We start from the raw sequence: 17,541 nt of genomic DNA, 5'->3' as shown, positions 1-17,541 counted from the left end.
CACCCGCCGAGTTCCGACCCGTTTTGCCATCCCTTACAAATGTGTGGCACTAAATCCACAAGACACTAATCGGTCCCATAACGAGCAATCCAGGTAAATCATAAGTTTGATCTCAAAGTAGTGGACTCAAGCCCTCGACCATGCAGCAGGCCAGACCTACCAACTGAGCAACTCAAGTGGGCAATTCGATTTCTCAAAATTTTGAACTCGACTAGATTAAATAAAACTTGAAAAGCTTAATCCATTAAATTTAATTTGATTGAAAGAAAATGTTACACATGCATAATTATAAATTATAGAGCATGTAAGAACCCGAACCATGTTATAGGGGTTAATTATGTAAAAGAGAGGTAAAAATGGAATTTGCATAGAATTCGTCGACAAGACCATAATTCGTTGACGAAGGTTGAAGGCTTCTCGTCGACGAAATTCAGAAGCTCGTCAACGAGTAAATGCCGAGAGGCCCAGGAAAGTTTGAAATATCTGGCTCGTCGACGAGGCTACCGATTCGTCGACGAGGATACCAATTCTTCGACGAATCTACTCGAGTCAAAGGCCTATAAAAGATATTTTTGGGTTGCTTTGGGGCTAAGTTTTCCCCAAACTCTCTCTCTCTCTCTCTCTCTCTCTCTCTCTCTCTCTCTCTCTAGAACTCTCTCTCTAGAACTCTCCCTACACTCTCTCTCTCTCTAGTTTTGTTTGTTGATCATTACCCGGTTCGTAAATCCAATGATACTGCAAGGATCAATGAAGGATTCTCTATATTTCTAGCAGATTGGAATCTCGTTTCGAGCGATTTCAGGTTTCAGGAAAAAATTGAGGTAAGGCTCGGTTTTCATTTCTGATTCAGTATATGTGTAGTAGTACAGATTGTAAGCATGTACTGTACTGTGGTTTGTAGGTTTTGGAGTCTCGATTCGTAGTTTTGGGGACTGTAGAGTTCGTAGTTAGAATTCGGGTTAAGGTAAGGAGATTCTGTTTATATCAGTTTATTTTTTAAATCAAAATCGGTGAGCTTGTAGGCTACGATCGTATGTATGATTTGACTACTTATTTGGGGAAATCTATCGGGTAAAAATGCAAGATTTTCGAGTTACATTTTTTGGGAAAATTGGGGGTTTCGGGTGTCATCTCTACTTTGTTTGGAAAACTGTTGTTATACTAAAACTATATTATTGAGGTGAGCGTAATCCATATTTTGCATAAACTGTATACTTGAATTGTAAACGATATGATTTGTCGTAAACCAAATAAGTGTGTTATGTATGGGTATATGTATTTGTTCCAGGTATTTGTAAAACAGCTATGTGATGGCTTATTACCGTACGCTGAAATGTATTGGAACATGAGTTCCAAAATGATTCCAGGGATTTGTAAAACAGCCATGTATCGGTTAACTACCGTGGGCGAGAGTGGCCAGCTCTATATCCGAAGTGTGAAATATCACCAGTATGATCCAACTGGTCACTGAAGGGTGTGTTCTACACCGTATGTAGCAATGTAATCACTGTGGGCCTAGGTCGTCGCAGCGTAGTTGCGCATGTGGCAATGTAATCGTGGTGAGACTGGGTGACCATGTGTAGTTGCGTATGTGGCAATGTAATCACTGTGGGCCTGAGTCATCGCTTCGTAGTTGCGTGTGTAGCAATGTAATCGTTGTGAGACTAGGCGACCTTGTGTAGTTGCGTATGTGGCAATGTAATCACTGTGGGCCTAAGTCGTCACATTGTAGTTGCTTATGTAGCAATGTAATCGATATGAGACTAGGTGACCTTGTGTAGTTGCGTATAGAGCAATGTAATCACTATTGGGCCTCGGTCGTCGCAGCGTAGTTGCGCATGTAGCAATGTAATCGATGTGAGACGAGGTGACCTTGTATAGTTGCGAACTAGTGTGACGACACTGACCGTATGTTTTGGGTACCGTTTGTACTAGAATGGTTTTGTGAAAATACTAGAACTGTATGGAACTGTATGTATATGTATGAAACTGTATGGAAATGTTTCGAACTGTATCGTATTTTATAGTGTTATGAAGTATGTAAAATAACATTGGTATACCACACACTGATATAACCTGTTCTCTTCCTTACTGAGAGGTGTCTCACGACTCTCACCCCGAATGTACGTACAATATTTTTTCAGGTCCTTCAGGTAGTCGTAAGTAGCATCCTAGCGTCTGGGAGCAAGGGTGTCGTAGCTACTTCTAGTACCTACTAGGTACGAATTTTGGTATCTAGGTTATCGGGATAGTTTTGTGGACACCTGGAGTATGCGTTGTAATTATGGGAATGTATATCCTAGTTTGTATAAACTCTGGTATGATACTGGTTATGTATAAAAGACTGTATTTCGCTACGTATTTTGGACGAGTATGGATGATTGTGTGTATGTATGTGGGCAATCGTTCACCCCACGGGGTCGGACCCTCTATTTGTATTATATCAGGTATGTTTTAAATTGATACAGAAACAGGTTAGGTTACTAAGTTCACACTTGGGACCCACCTGCTGGTTCGGGGCGTGACAGAACAGATGAACTTGCTAACCTCGACTTTAACTTATAGTAGTCCGTAACTATGCCGATTTTGGGCAACATAAATATATAATCATGAATTGCACCCATTTGATAATTATACACGAAATTATATTTATTCATCACATAATTAGAATTAAGCTTAAGTTTAATGAAAAGTGTAAGGTTAAAACTGGGTTATTGAATAGAATCGTAATTATAGTAGGATAATTGAATAACTAAAGAAAAAATAAATATGAGTATTTAATATTATAATTATTTATAGTCTAAAAGTCAAAATTCCACCAATAATATCATGCCATAAATTTTGTTCTTCTTAAAATTTACTTAATTGTTTAAGTTGTTTGGGTTGACATTCAAAGGCAACTTAGAAGAAAGGTTTTGTCATTTAGGATTTAAAATCTATTAATTGTAAAATTTTGTATTAGAACTTAGACGAACCACACAAATGAGAGATATAGCCTAATTCATGGTTTCAAAACTTTGGACTATACGAGTTGGTCCAATCAACCCTCCAAATCCAAAATTAACTCAAATTTATGTTGATTCAGCTTATAAAGAAAAATTTTTGTATGTAGGATTTAAAACCCATTAATTGAATGATTTCACATTAGCACTTAAATCGATCACAGGAGTAAGAAGTATGGTTTAATACTTTAATTTGAATTTGTGTGGTATGTCCCCAGCACCGTTTTAGTGAATCAAAATATTAATATAACTTGTGAGTCAGTGGGAACCGTGGATGGTGAGAGATCGCTTTGTGAGCCAGTAGGGACCGTGGATGGTAAGAATTCTCTATGAGTCAGCGGGAACCATGGATGGTAATGGAGATATGTCCTGGGGGTCGAATTGGCTGAATGTTCAACTGATGCACGGAAGTCGTATCCGCATTTAGACTTTACCCTGATCAACGAGACCTGGGGGTGGAGGACGCTGATCCGTAGGTTTGGTGCCGCACCAGGGGGTCCGAAGGACTCATTGGTGGCTGGCGTTCCTATGTAATCAAAAAAAAAATATTAATATAACATATTACTATTTATGAATTTTTTTTTGAATCCAAGATTGTGAGAAACCTTTTATTGTAGTTCGAGTTTCGTTCTATGAGTAACTCTCCTAAGAGTGTAAATGTCTATAATACTAATGAAGCCCTCTTATTTTGCTTAGCAATATAGGGGACGAGGGCCTTTGCTCTGTTTCACCACCTAGTTAATATGGATCGAAACTTGAAAAGCGATTTTTTAAGAGCAAAAGCTTTTGCATGCTGCAAAAGCCCATATGCGGGACAAAATCTTTTATTGTAACAATAATAAAAAATAATATGGAAATAAATGTTATTGAATACAGTACTACTCAACATTTAAGAAATAGTGTTCAAGAAAATAATAGGAAATATGAAAGAAATAAAGGCATTAATAACATTCCTTGAATGGGCATTAATAACATTCCTTGAATGGATCCCAAAAGTAAGCATGAGACAATTAAGTAGAAAATATAAACCCGGTAGCATATTTAAGAATCAAAATCATTAATCATGGGCATTTAGTGTTTTTAGACATTACACATATATTATAAATAGCAAGCCCTAGCTCCGTAGTACCCAAGCTACTCCTAATAGGAAAGGATAGAAAAATGGCTCAATGTTCAATCTTCATGCAAGTTTTTATGCTTTTGTTGGTGGTTTTCTTGGGAAAATTTATGAGTTCTCAAGCACATGTTCTTCCTAAGTTTCTTGTCATTAAGAATAACTTTTATCCAAATAGAGAAGTTCCAACGGGTCCCAATCCTCTCCATAACCGTAGTCCACCACCTAAGAATAATTTTTACCCTAACAGAGAAGTTTCAGCAGGTGCCGATCCTCTCCATAACCATAGGCCACCGCCTGAGAATAATTTTTACCCTAATAGAAAAGTTTCATCGGGTCCCGATCCTCTTTATAACCGCACTCCACCACCTTAGAGAAGTTCCGGCGGGTTCTGCTCCTCCTCATAACCGCAATCCCCCACCTAAGAATAACTTTTACCCTAATAGAGAGGTTCCGGCGGATCCCAATCCTCTCTATAACCGCACTCTACCGCCTAAGAATAACTTTTACCCTAATAGAGAAGTTCCAATGAGTCCCAATCCTCTCCATAACCGCATTCCACCGCCGCTGGGCAGCTTGAAGATCTAAAATTGTATTTGGTCGTATGAGTTTCAATGTCTTTTTTTTTTTTTTGTTTAACTAAAGAAAAATAAATAAATTTGAGTTATCAATCTCGATTGACTTGTTTGCTAGCGTCGTATATCGTGTACTTAAAAATTTTGTTATTGAGTTTTTTTTTTTTTTTTTCATTTTTTCCCCTTTTCCCTTTTCTATTGTATTTGGTGTGACTTAGTTAACTACATTTAAGTTTTGCTTGAGCAATAAGGAAGGTTTAGTGTATCTTGATTTGCATATGGACTCTATTATTTCACTTTATCTAATAAAAAAAAGCTTCAATTCATTAAGTTCTTCATAAAAGGATGTGATTTGTAGTTGATTCACTTAATTGTTTATCTTTGTCTAAAGTTCATAAAATTTTAAGTTCAATAAAAATTTGGTAAAGATTAATGTAAAATATCTAACTTCATTTAGATAAATAATAATGTAACCTCTGAAAGATAAAGTTCTTTTATTCTTTTGCTTAATAATTAAAAATAGAAAAGTGAATTTTTTTCATATTTTTCTTTTCTTCAATATTAATGTTCGTCCAGTCCCGCATAGTGAGCAGTTCTAAAGTCAGTATAAGATCCTCTTAGTTTTCTCTCTTTAACACCTAAATTTTGAGGATGAGTTCTCTAACATGATATCAGAGTTGGACCTTAGGCTACTTAACTCCTCCGTGGGTTGGACTTCTCCTCGCCTCATTTCCCCCATGGGCTCGAGAAGGAGTATTAATGTCTGTTCAGTCCCACATCGTTTCTGTGAGCGATTCCAAAGTCAGTATAAGATCCTCTTAGTTCTCTCTTCTTAACACCTAAGTTTTGAGGATGAGTTCTCTAACATCTTTTCCAAATGTTTTCGAGTTCTAATTACAATCTTACTAGTTTTAGAAATAATCATTCATGCTAACATTTAATGAGCTTATTATAAGTGAACCAAACGAGTCACAAGCAACTAAGGAGTTAAAAAAGATAAGAGATTGCTCATGCTTACTCATTATATAGATGAGTGTTTTCCAAGTCTGGCTAATTTTGATGTTTTTCAATAAAGGAGTCGAACCTAGGGGTGCATTCAAGTCAAATCGAATCGAGTGGAGTTGACTCGGCAAAACAAAATACTCAAACTTGATCAATTTCATAATTGTTAAATTCGAACTCAACTCAACTACAAGTTCATAAAACGTAAACTTGATTCGATTAAGGTAGACTCAATTAGAAATTAATATTAAATAGATATGTAAATATATATATATATATATTTATGTATATATATATACATCCATACCTAAGCAGCAGAAACACAAATCATACAACCATTCACATATATGTTATACAATACCAAAATCCAGTATATACAAACCATAGTCATACAAAAATACCCTTTCAACATCATCTACTCAAAAATATACACAATTTTATCAAAAACTCACCCTATAACCAGGGTAATCAAACTACTCTCTATTTGCGAGCCTGATCTGCTCGCCTAACTGGCTCATCTAAAAAATGTTAATTTAATAGGGTGAGTTGACGCTCAGTAAGTGGAAATATGCTATTACTAGTGTGTGGCGACCAAGTCATAAAACTATAATAATAATATTTAAATTGTATGATCTGGCAAGTCTATAAAAACACATGTATAAAAGCTTAAAACATTTGTATCATCTGAACTTTCTAACATTCATAGTGCTACATCATGCTATATACGATAAAAGCTGTAAAACTGTATACATATACATAATTGTGTTCTTTTCTTAGGACTCTGTATGTCATGATTTGACCCCTCATGACAGGATTGTGCAGCCCGTAGGCGGGATTTAACCTAGTCGGCCCTCTAGGTAAGTCACTATACTCTATACTACTCCAGTCCGGTCAAACTGCATACACTCCTAAACTTGAGACTGGCTGCTACCTCGTCAAACCGGCCCCCTCAACCCAACGAACCGGGGAGCTGCATAACTCTCCGAGCACGGCTAACGGTACCCACACACTATGTGAGATATGTGGTTGTACTTTATTTATATCTAACAATGGCACCATGCTCTATAATCTATATCTGTACTGCATCTGTCTGTAATCTTTCCACAGGGATCTGATACTATATATATACATACTACTCTTTATACTATTTTCATTATATTTCCAAGATAACCATAACACTATATTGCTATATTGTAAATACTATAATATCTGTAGCATCTTGATGCTATAATGTGCAATCTATCTGTATTTTCTTTCCATATAATCTGAGTGTTATGGCATTTAGGAAAACACAACTTTCTATATACACTGAATATACTGTTCTAAATAAATATCTATATACTGATATATATATATATATATATATATATTTTTCTGTGTAATCGTCTGAATAATACTGTATATATATATATATATATATATATATATATATATATATATATACAAATTCTATCTGTATAAAATTTGCAATTATCTAACTAAATCTGTATAACTTGAAATACTAAAAAACTGCATATCAATATCATGTACTCAAGTCACACATACTTTGAAAATTCACATTCTATATAATATCTGGCATACGTGCATATATATATAATTTCTGATAACATAAATAACGTTCCTAGTATAGCATATTTCTTTTACCTTATCTCTAAAAAGCCTCTACTGTACTCTAACCCAATACCCGCAAGGCTCTCCACTCAACACCCTAAAAATCACATTCCCCATAACAAAACATCAGTATTTCTTCGTGCATTGTATTTCCTATAACTAAGGGAAAGATAAATACTGAATAAAATGTCTTACCCTGAGATTGGAACGAAATCCAACCCAACTTATCCAATGATCAGTTCTGACAGACTTGCAAAGAGCCTCGCCAGGAGCATCGTGGTCGTCTCAGATTTTCGATCCGGCGAGAAACAAGTCCGGAAACGAAGAGAGAAGTGAGAGAGGGACGTAGAGAGAGAGAGGAGCATTAAAAATGGACAAAAATCCGGGTTTCCCACTATTTATACTGTGGCCTTCGTCGACGAGACACGTCATCTCATCAACGAATCTTTTAGTAATTTCGTCGACGAACCTTGTTCCCTCGTCGACGAAATTCAGGCTGCCCCAAAACCTCTCTCGATATTTTCTCGTCGACGAGACGTGGCTTCGTCGACGAAGTCCCTTATGCACTCGTCAACGAAATCTTCTGGAAAATCTTTCGGGTTATTTTTCCAAAATGCAATGTCATCGACGAACTTCCGCTGCCTCCTTCCATTTCTGTTTCCATTTTCCTCTCTCTTAATATTTAAATATCATTATTTTTCGGGTCGTTACAATATATATATAATTAGGCTCGAAACTAGACTCGAGTACTCTTACTAAGTTCGAACTCAACTCGTTAAAATACTTAAGTAACTTGAACTTAATTCAAATTCAAGTATAATATTGGAATGGAGTCGAGTCGAGTTCAAGTAACTCGTAAGCTTGACTCATTTACACTCATAATCAAACCTAAGCTTAAACAAGCTTAGCTCATTTTAAATTGTGAGCGACTTGTTTATAGGGCTTAAATGGACTTGTTTGAGGCTTATTGAGCCGATCAAATTAGGTTTGATAGTTTCAAATTGATTTAGCCTAAAAATTATATGTGCGTGCTATTATTTAACTTAAACTTCTTAACCTAAAGTTAATAATAAAACCAAGATTCAAGGCCAACAGACTGATCCAATCTCAACAATTTTCGTTTTTTATCACAAATTCTTGAAGCTTCAAAAAAAGCATTCAATTTAGGATGAATTATTCCATAATTGGCAAGCTGTACACTGGAACCAGTCTAACTTGAGCAACTCGGTAGCCGAGTTGACTCAAACTCGGTAAGTGACTCGGATCGCTCTCGTTCCTACTTCTGAGCACCGAGAAAGGGTTTGGAAACGCTTCGCTTGTTGGGAAAATCAGAAAACACAAAGCAAAGCACCCATGGAAGAATCGCAGAAGATACTGCTGAGGTCGCTGGAGAGCTCGGGGGTTCGACTCCCACCCCTCGTCTCATCCATCGGAGACCTCTCCTCACCCTCCCTCTTCTCTGTCTGCGCCCAATCCCTACGCCTGATCGACGCCGCTTGTCCAATTCCCACCTCCCTCCCCGATTCAATGGCCGAGCGATTCAGGATCTGCACCCAACTTGCTTCCGCCCTCACAGACCTCGGTTACGTCGGACACATGAGCTTCCACAAGGTACAGTATGATATCATACATTGCTTTTTCTTTCTTTATTTTAGAGGCTCATTTAGCTGCAGCTGATTTAGGGTTAAAAAACTGTACTTCCTTTCATTTTCCTGAGTTTTCTCAGCAATCGAACGTAGTTAAATGGGGTTATATATACTGGAATCTGATTCTCAGAAGCAGTATTTAATCCGTTTGATTTGATTAAGTATGCAGCACCCATTAATTCTGTAACGAAACACTTTTTTTTTTATAAACAATCTGTGAGCGCGTTTTGTTATGGTTTTTAGTGATTTTGTTGTTCTGTGATTACTCTATTTTACAACCTGAGCAGCTTTATGACCCTTATTGTTAGGAGGGAGAGGAATTTAAACTTTCGCCTGTAATGTATATTTTAGTTTTTATGCTTTTTGGTAGACTATAATTTTTCTGCAAATCACCATAGAACCACTTTTTGAATTGAAATTTTAGTTTTTGATGCTATTTGCATTGAGTTGTTCAAATCACATTTGCTTGATTATTTGTTCAGAACATAATTGTGACCACTTTAAAAATTTCTTAGTCACGATGTAGGGAAATATAGGAAATAATTAGAAGTGCCTTGTGCTGCTGTAACAGACTATGAAATTAGAGTTACAAAAATGAATATATTGTTTTTAATCTCCCTGTATTTTGTTATTTTTATCTGCATTATATTTACTTAGAATTTCTACTTGTGATTGATTCACCTGTAAGCATTCTTATTGTTCTGAAATTATTCTTAGAAACAGAATATGTGTGTTGCTTACGGCAGCTCCTGTATCCGTCTGAAGAGGATTTGTATAAGTTGGTCAGATTCTTGGTGGAGAGGCTGTCCGAATCATCTGAAGAGAGAAAAAATTCTGAGGAAAATGATATCAGTGCTACAACTGGGGAAAAAGAAGAAATGACTTCAAAGGACTGGATGGTGAGGTCTAATAATCAATGGAACGATTCAAAAAATTATCAAAAAGTTGGAACCAGCTTGAATGATCTGACAGTCAAGACTGAAGAGCTAGATCCCTTAAATACCAATTCTATTGAGGCTCCTATGATAGATAAGTCAGCCTTTGTGGACATATCTAGGTCTGGGATACAGGACTCCAGCAAGGAGGAACTGATGAGTGTGGGATATGGTGAACAGTCGATTGAAGAATCTAGCATGAGAAGTGACGGTTGTCGACATGACCAAACTGCTGGTCAGAGAGATGATAAACATGTTTCAAAGCTTCAGCAGAAGTTAGCTGCTCTTAAAGAACAGTCGTCAAAGGTAATAGACGGAATTATTGGACCTAACATATGGGCTATTTATTCTAATTTCATTAAGGGTTTGAAATAAGCACAGAAGAATAAAAGAACCAAAAAGAAACGTCATTACATTGGAAAAAAATTGGCTCTCAAAGAAACATAATATATTGCGGGTGCTTTATGTTTAATCTATTGCAGATGAGAAACGAGATTGAAAAGTTACAGAGTCGAGAAAAAGTGCTTATGGAAGAGGTGAGTGCAAAAACTCTAGAATTACAGGATGTAGAAGAAGAGCATGATGTGTTAAAAGCAGTAGCAGAAATGGTATTTGATGACCAGCAGCCTGTTGAATTCTACCTGGACCAGCTCAATGAAAGAGTTGACAAAAGAAAGCATAATCTTGTGGAACTAGAGACACAGTGGTAGACTACTGCACTTTTGTACTGATTTTTCTTCCATTCAGATTTAACATGTGCTTGGTGAAGACATTGTTCTTACACTGCTTTGTTTTCAATCATGCATATGGATATAGGCACAATTTTGGATATATTTAGAGAATCTTAAGGATGCCTTTGAGAAAGGAGAAAAAAAAATGTTTGTTACCATGTTGGTCCTGGTATTGATTTGTTCTTCCATTTGTCACAGGGGTGCCTCTATGAAGTCTTTGGAAGAGAAAAAGAAATGTCTTGAAGACTCTTTATATGCGACCATTCCAGAGGCCTGGGAAAAACTCCAAAAGTTGGAAGAAGTCGAGGTGGAAACACAGTCCATTTTGTCTGAAATTCGAAAGAGGTATACTAACCAACATTAAGGCTTGGTTTTGTTGTTGTTGTTGTTGTTTGTGTGTTGCAGACTCTGGTGAATATAATCTTTCATTCTTGCCATACATTATAAAATGTGAAGCCTGTATTTTGGTTCTGGGAAAATTTGTACCTAGCTCAAGCCCTCCATCAGTTACCATGGACTATTTATTTAATGTAACTGGTTTGCAAAAGAGTTGAGATGTATTGTAGACATCTCATGGGGTCTAATCATGTAATCGTGTTCTGCATAACATTGTAAACAGGGCACTTTTTCTTTAATACAAAACTCAGTAGCCCATTTTTACTCAAAATAACTTGTCATTTCATAGGGAGGAGGAACATTCTAAACTCTCTGCAGATCTTGAGAAGCAGCCCAAGCTGGCTCCCAGGATATCCTACGTTCAACGGATAATAGAGATCACAAAGAACAGCAGGAAGCAAGACGCAGACATTGATCGGATTTTAAAAGAAACTAGAGAGCTTCAGATCGAGAGTAATTCCATTCAGGAACGCCTTCATCGAACTTATGCAGTTGTCGATGAAACAGTGTTCAGGTAAATTGTGCAACTATTCCCCAAGTCTACTGCAGATTTTGGAATTATTTACCCATTTTACCTTTTATCCAAAAAAGGGTCATATATTTTTTATTTTTCCTACAACAAGGCATTTATTAAAAACGAAGCATGATTTTTCAGAGAAGCAAAGAAAGATGCAGTGGGGCGAAAAGCTTACAGGCTCCTCACTAGCATCCACGAGACCTTTGAACAGGTCTCTGAGAAAATCCTCACCGCCGATAGAACACGAAGGGAAGTTGCCGAATACGAAGCAAAGCTTGCATCTATGGCTTCCCGACGCTTAGATATCGGCAAACTACAAGCTGATCTGGATGCCATAAGGAAAGAAAATGAATACCTAGAGCAACGCCTTCAGGATAATTAAAACCATGAAGTTTTTTGGTATCCTTTTATTTCAATTTTCAATGTTGATCATCACTTGGTTGTAATTATTTGGAGTTTGAATTTTAAGAACCATTTCTCAGAAAGAAATGACAAGTATTGAACACCTTTTGTGAATTTTGTCACATGTATTATCCTTTATATTGGTTTGATAAAAGAACCGTAGGAACTCTCTCTCTCTCTCTCTCTCTCTCTCTCTCTCTCTCTCTCTCTCTCTCACACACACGCACACATATGCGTGGATGTGTAGCTGCTTTCTCCATTTTCTATAAAGCATGCTTTTCCATTTATATCCTGCATTTGTCACAAGAACTCCGTGGTATGGATTTTTGTGGTTTTGGATAAGATGTGTTATGGAAATTATAAAATTATATTTAATTTCCTCTAAGCTTACATAAATTCAAATTTAAGACTCTACACTCCCAAACATTACTTTAGATTTTATGTTAAAAACTGTACAAAAAATAAAATTTAATTTACCCAAATTGGATATAACCATTCTACCCACTGTTCATTATTCCTTCTTAAATTCTCCTCTATTGTTGTGTAATTTAACTATTCTTTTATTTTTTAAAATTAATTTTAAAATTATTTCCCATAGGGGGAGTGAACCAATTACTATCAGTATATAATTTTAAAATTATGTATAGATTCACTATTTGCACTGGGTCAAATAATGCAACAATGAGAAGGAATGAGCTACTTACTCCTTATTGATAGTATAAGGAGTAGGGATCGAGTTAAAAACAATTCAGAATTGGAATGAGATTTTAAAATTGTCCACACTTGTATAAATTGATGAAAAAGGGATTCATTCATTCATACATCTAATCCCATGTAGTGATACTTTATACTTGATTTATTCTTTCTGTTATTTATGTAATTATGTGTGATAAGAACTATATTTTTTAACTTTCACTCTCAGTTAAAGTAAATATAATTTGGTTACGATAAACTAGTGATCCGTCACCTTAGACCACACTTATAGGCATATGATGGCTCTAGATTCAATAAACACACCAAAAGAAAGAAAGAAAGAATGAAATGCATGTTATTCCAATTTACTTAGCATTGGTATTTGGGCATAAGTCAAAATGTGGGAGATGAAATCATTGCATCTATTCTCTATTTAAATTCATCCTTCCTGGTATTATTTATTTATTGAACACTCAAGAATTACGGAATTACCATGCACATATGGTTGGGATTCCAACCTAACTTGACAAGTTCTCTCTTTTTTAATTAGAAGTTCATGTTCGAATTAATGAGAGGTAGTTCATCTTCCATCTCATATTCCTTCTAACTTTTCTTAAAATTTGAACTTAAAACCTACCATAAAAATGTCTAAATTATAGAACAACCCAAGTAGCCATAGCACTTGGCTAAATTATTTTTCTTTACCAAAAAAAAAAAAACTGATTTGCAATAGATGGTTTCTAATTGAATTTTATTAATGAGCATCCCAAGATCATTAGTTAAGGCTACATTTTAGTAACGATAAATGTGATATTTTTTTATGCATTAATGCATTAATGCTTTTTTTATACATATTCAAAATATAGAAACATTAACAAGTTTCCCAAGGCAATAATTAAAAAGTTTTATTTTAATCACAAGATTAAAAAAGAATCATTAAATAATTGCCATAAATACATTAAAAATATGAGTAATCATCTACCAAACCTTACTATAGTAATTAGCTGATTATGAATATATACATACATTTAACATACGAAGAGGAAAACTGTTAAGTAGATTGAATTTAGATTTCTTATTAATAACATTAAATTCTAATTTAATTTTTATATATATATATATATATAAGAAAATAGTCAAAAGTTTAACAATTCGATGTGCAATTTAACAATTTAATAATAGAAAAAAAATCTTTCTAATAAATACATTATTGATTTTAAAATAATATCAACAATTTTAAATAAATCTGTCTTTTACATTAAAAATTCATGATATTTATGAGCTATCCACAAATTTTAGGAACAAGAAATATAAGGCAATTTGCTTTATAACAATTGTCCATAACATACAATTCCATTTGCCTGAAAATTGATGAGCATGATGCCAATAAACTAATTATGAGTTTTAATGGTTGCTTTTATAATTATTCTTTTTTATATAAGGTTGGTAATTACACAATTATATTCAATCCAGAAAAAAAAAAAAAAGACGATTCTGTTGAATGAGATTCATTAGATGATTGTTCTCAACCGCCTCCCCCGTTCATCATGTGACGTAGACCTTGGAAAATCGCCGGCACCCATCTCCCTAAAATGCTAGATTCCTGTTTGTTTCTCTGCGCACAGAGCGCTGATTTTCTCTGGACTGGTTTAGTGCTCTTGTGAAAAATTCAAAGTGTCCTTCTGGGCAACCTGCATTTCACGAAAGCACTCACATGTTTGTTTGTTCTTGAAGTTAAGAGGGACAAATACCAATTCAATGCGAAAAAAAACTAGCATTTCTGGTGAGTCCTGCTCCGACCCATTTGTCAAATCGAATTTTTTCTCTCTTTTTTTGTCTACCCACCTCATTGAATTAACGTTGTTGTGTGTTTTGATCAATATTTTCCCAAACAGAGGCGTCTATAGGGTGAAAATGGGCCTTTTGGATTCTGGGATGGAAAGGGATTTCAGAAAGTTCATCAAAAGAAAGGACAGCGATGCAGGCGAAGCAGGTTCCATGCATTTGCTGTTTTTTTGTGGATGTTTTCTCTTACTGTTAGCGTCTGAGGTTTTGGGTCTCCTTGTTTTCTAAGAGATATACTTCTTTTTCATATATTTAGCATATCTCTATTTCATTGTAATGTCCATTCAATCAAATGGGTTTTTCAATTAGATTCTGTTCGTTAAGATTGTGCTTTTGTTGTAATTTTAAGCATGATTTTCCTTGTAATAAAGATGTTGATTCTGTTTTAGATCTTGAGCATTTCGACAGTTTGTATTTGATGCTGCATAACATTCTTGTTGATCTCTAATGTGTAATTTTTGCCTTTTATTTTTATTTTTATTTTTGCTACTTCTCTCTGATTCAGAGTGTTTTCTCTGTTATTTTATTCCATGTGGAATCTGTCATTCTCCTATGTTTTTTTAAAATCAAAAATGGTATATTGTAATTCTCCTATGTGTGCTGCTGATCAATGATTGTAGATGCTTTCCATTTGCTTTCATTCCTGAAAGTGGGTATTCAGTGATCTACTTTTCTCTGTCATGCATGTTGCTGCTCAGTCATAATGTAGCTTCAGTGTTGGTTTTCTTCTGAATGATACGTACTTAATTTGTCATTGCTTTTTCTTTCCTGAGAAGGCATTTTCAATGATTGCATTGGTTTGTTTTATATACATCAGGAAAGCAGTGAGTCCTTTTCATTAGGTAAATGGTTTAAAAAGATGGTTGTTTCTGATCTTAACATATTTCCAGAATAATTGCAACATATGTTTCCTAGATTTTATTAGCTAAAGCATTCTGTTTAAAAATTTTAGTTTGCAGCTCTGTGCATCACTCAGACGGTCAGATCTTTGTATCAATATTTTCTAGTATCTTTTCTGTATACGCAAATGACATTAGCTGAAGAAAATAGCAATTGTATGATTCTGTTTTCCTATGCTAATACCCACCTTCCCCCTTCAAAAGAAGCTAACCAATTCATTACTTCTGTCTGTTGTTTGATTTGCTTTATTTCTTGATTCATGTGATGTTCCTACTCCTTGTTTATCAGGTCGAGCATTGGAAGAACTCCGAGGAACTCTCTATAATGAGCTTTGGACTTCAGAAGGAGCTAAGCGCCAGCAACAGCGATTTTGTGGGCCTGTTGTGGCTATGACATTCAATTTCATGGTTGCGGTTGGGATAATTATGGCAAACAAATTAGTAAGTACCTTAATTTTTTTCCCTTCCCCTCCCATTTGTTAGAGCACCTTGTCAAGTTCTCATGGATTTAGTAGGTTTTCTGTGATGGTTGATGAGCATGTATTGCCCAGTGCTCTCTGATTTTGATCACTTTTATTTTTTTAATATATAATCATTTGCAGTTGATCTGACATTTTGATTTTTTTTTTTTTTTTTGTATCTGCTTACAGGTAATGGGAAAGGTTGGATTTAACTTCCCAATCTTTCTGACGTTAATTCACTATTTCTCTGCTTGGGTTTTTCTTGCCATTTTCAGGGCATTGTCATTGCTTCCACCATCTCCTCCTTCCAAGTCTACTCCTTTCTCTTCTCTCTTCTCTTTGGGTGCTGTCATGGCTCTCTCTTCTGGTCTTGCCAATACCAGCCTAAAGCACAACAGGTCCTATTACAAACTTAATGCGTACTTCTGCTGAAACAAACTTGTTATTTGTTACTGCTTCCTCACCTTTCAAAACCCTTGCAGTGTCGGTTTCTACCAGATGGCCAAAATTTCTGTCACTCCGACTATTGTCATTGCAGAGTTCATTCTCTTCAGAAAAACCATTTCTTTTAACAGGGCAAGTATCTTAACACAATTCATTTCTTTTCCCCTACTTTCACAGTCAAGCTTGCTCTCCTCCTTTTTCCTCAGATAAGTGAGAAGGTTTCATGAAATGAATTTTTTTTTCTAACGAACTAAATCAAACTTCCATGCCACCTTGCAGGTTATAGCATTGGCTGTGGTTTCAGCAGGTGTGGCAGTTGCAACAGTAACAGATTTAGAGTTCAATTTCTTCGGTGCCTGCATTGCAGTGGCATGGATAATCCCAAGTGCCGTAAACAAAATACTGTGGTCTAATCTGCAACAGCAAGGCAATTGGACTGCTATTGCGTAAGTAAAATAGTAATCTCTTCCCCTTTTCCTTAGTTGGCAGTATCAACCTCTTAATCCATGGAGATCAGAAGACATTATACGAGTTCTCTTTGTAGGTTGATGTGGAAGACTACCCCTATCACAATTTTCTTTTTACTAGCTCTGATGCCATGGTTAGACCCACCCGGAGTTTTATCCTTCAAATGGGATCTCAATAACTCCTCTGCAATTCTAGTATCTGCTGCCCTTGGTTTTCTCCTACAGTGGTCTGGTGCTTTAGCACTTGGGTGAGGCAAATACTACTTCCCTATTTCAAGAAATAACATAGTTGATTAGAGATGCTAACAATGGACTATTGTTCTGCTCACGCAGAGCAACTTCTGCAACCTCTCATGTTGTTTTAGGACAGTTTAAGACGTGTGTGATCCTATTTGGAGGCTACCTGATTTTCAATTCAGATCCAGGGTTCATTAGCCTGTGTGGGGCTGCTGTAGCTCTTGGTGGAATGTCGGTCTATACATCGCTTAACCTGAAGGAGTCACACGAAGGTTCAAGTTTGCAACTTCCAAGGCAGAATTTATCTTCCAAGTCCAAAACCAACATTGAAGATGCCAAAGAAAGGTCAGATGTAACCACAAACGTTGTCTGAAAAAACAGAACCTTCAAATGGGAATACACGCTAGTGTCTTGAGAGAGCGAGATCACTAACATTTTCTCCCATTTTCTTGTTTAACCTTAGGAACATTGAATTTAGATTGAGGATGAGAACGATATTATGTACAGAAAATACTGCTCGCAATTTTGTAAAGGTGTGGAATCAAGAATAACAAGAATTCTTCA

General features: G+C 35.8%; 2 protein-coding genes across 3 annotated transcripts; both read left to right on the top strand.

Moving 5' to 3' along the window:
- Positions 1 to 8,617: 8,617 nt before the first annotated feature.
- Positions 8,618 to 12,106, top strand: LOC131167771 (uncharacterized). The gene is made up of 6 exons (XM_058126657.1): positions 8,618 to 8,915; positions 9,697 to 10,191; positions 10,368 to 10,591; positions 10,815 to 10,961; positions 11,302 to 11,526; positions 11,668 to 12,106. The coding sequence occupies exons 1-6, from the start codon at positions 8,658 to 8,660 to the stop codon at positions 11,909 to 11,911; spliced, it is 1,593 nt and encodes a 530-aa protein (XP_057982640.1). The 5' UTR covers positions 8,618 to 8,657; the 3' UTR covers positions 11,912 to 12,106.
- A 2,430-nt stretch (positions 12,107 to 14,536) lies between these two features.
- Positions 14,537 to 17,541, top strand: LOC131167756 (nucleotide-sugar uncharacterized transporter 2). Of its 2 annotated transcripts, none has more exons than XM_058126638.1 (7): positions 14,537 to 14,617; positions 15,658 to 15,809; positions 16,019 to 16,227; positions 16,312 to 16,405; positions 16,553 to 16,719; positions 16,818 to 16,988; positions 17,074 to 17,541. In XM_058126638.1, the coding sequence occupies exons 1-7, from the start codon at positions 14,539 to 14,541 to the stop codon at positions 17,348 to 17,350; spliced, it is 1,149 nt and encodes a 382-aa protein (XP_057982621.1). In that variant the 5' UTR covers positions 14,537 to 14,538; the 3' UTR covers positions 17,351 to 17,541. The 2 variants fall into 2 exon arrangements, with proteins under 2 accessions (XP_057982621.1, XP_057982630.1); XM_058126647.1 differs by lacking the exon at positions 14,537 to 14,617 and adding an exon at positions 15,403 to 15,524.

This window comes from Malania oleifera, chromosome 1 (genome assembly GCF_029873635.1).
Source record: "Malania oleifera isolate guangnan ecotype guangnan chromosome 1, ASM2987363v1, whole genome shotgun sequence".
Classification (NCBI taxonomy): domain Eukaryota; kingdom Viridiplantae; phylum Streptophyta; class Magnoliopsida; order Santalales; family Ximeniaceae; genus Malania; species Malania oleifera.
This window is presented reverse-complemented; position numbering and strand designations above follow the sequence as displayed.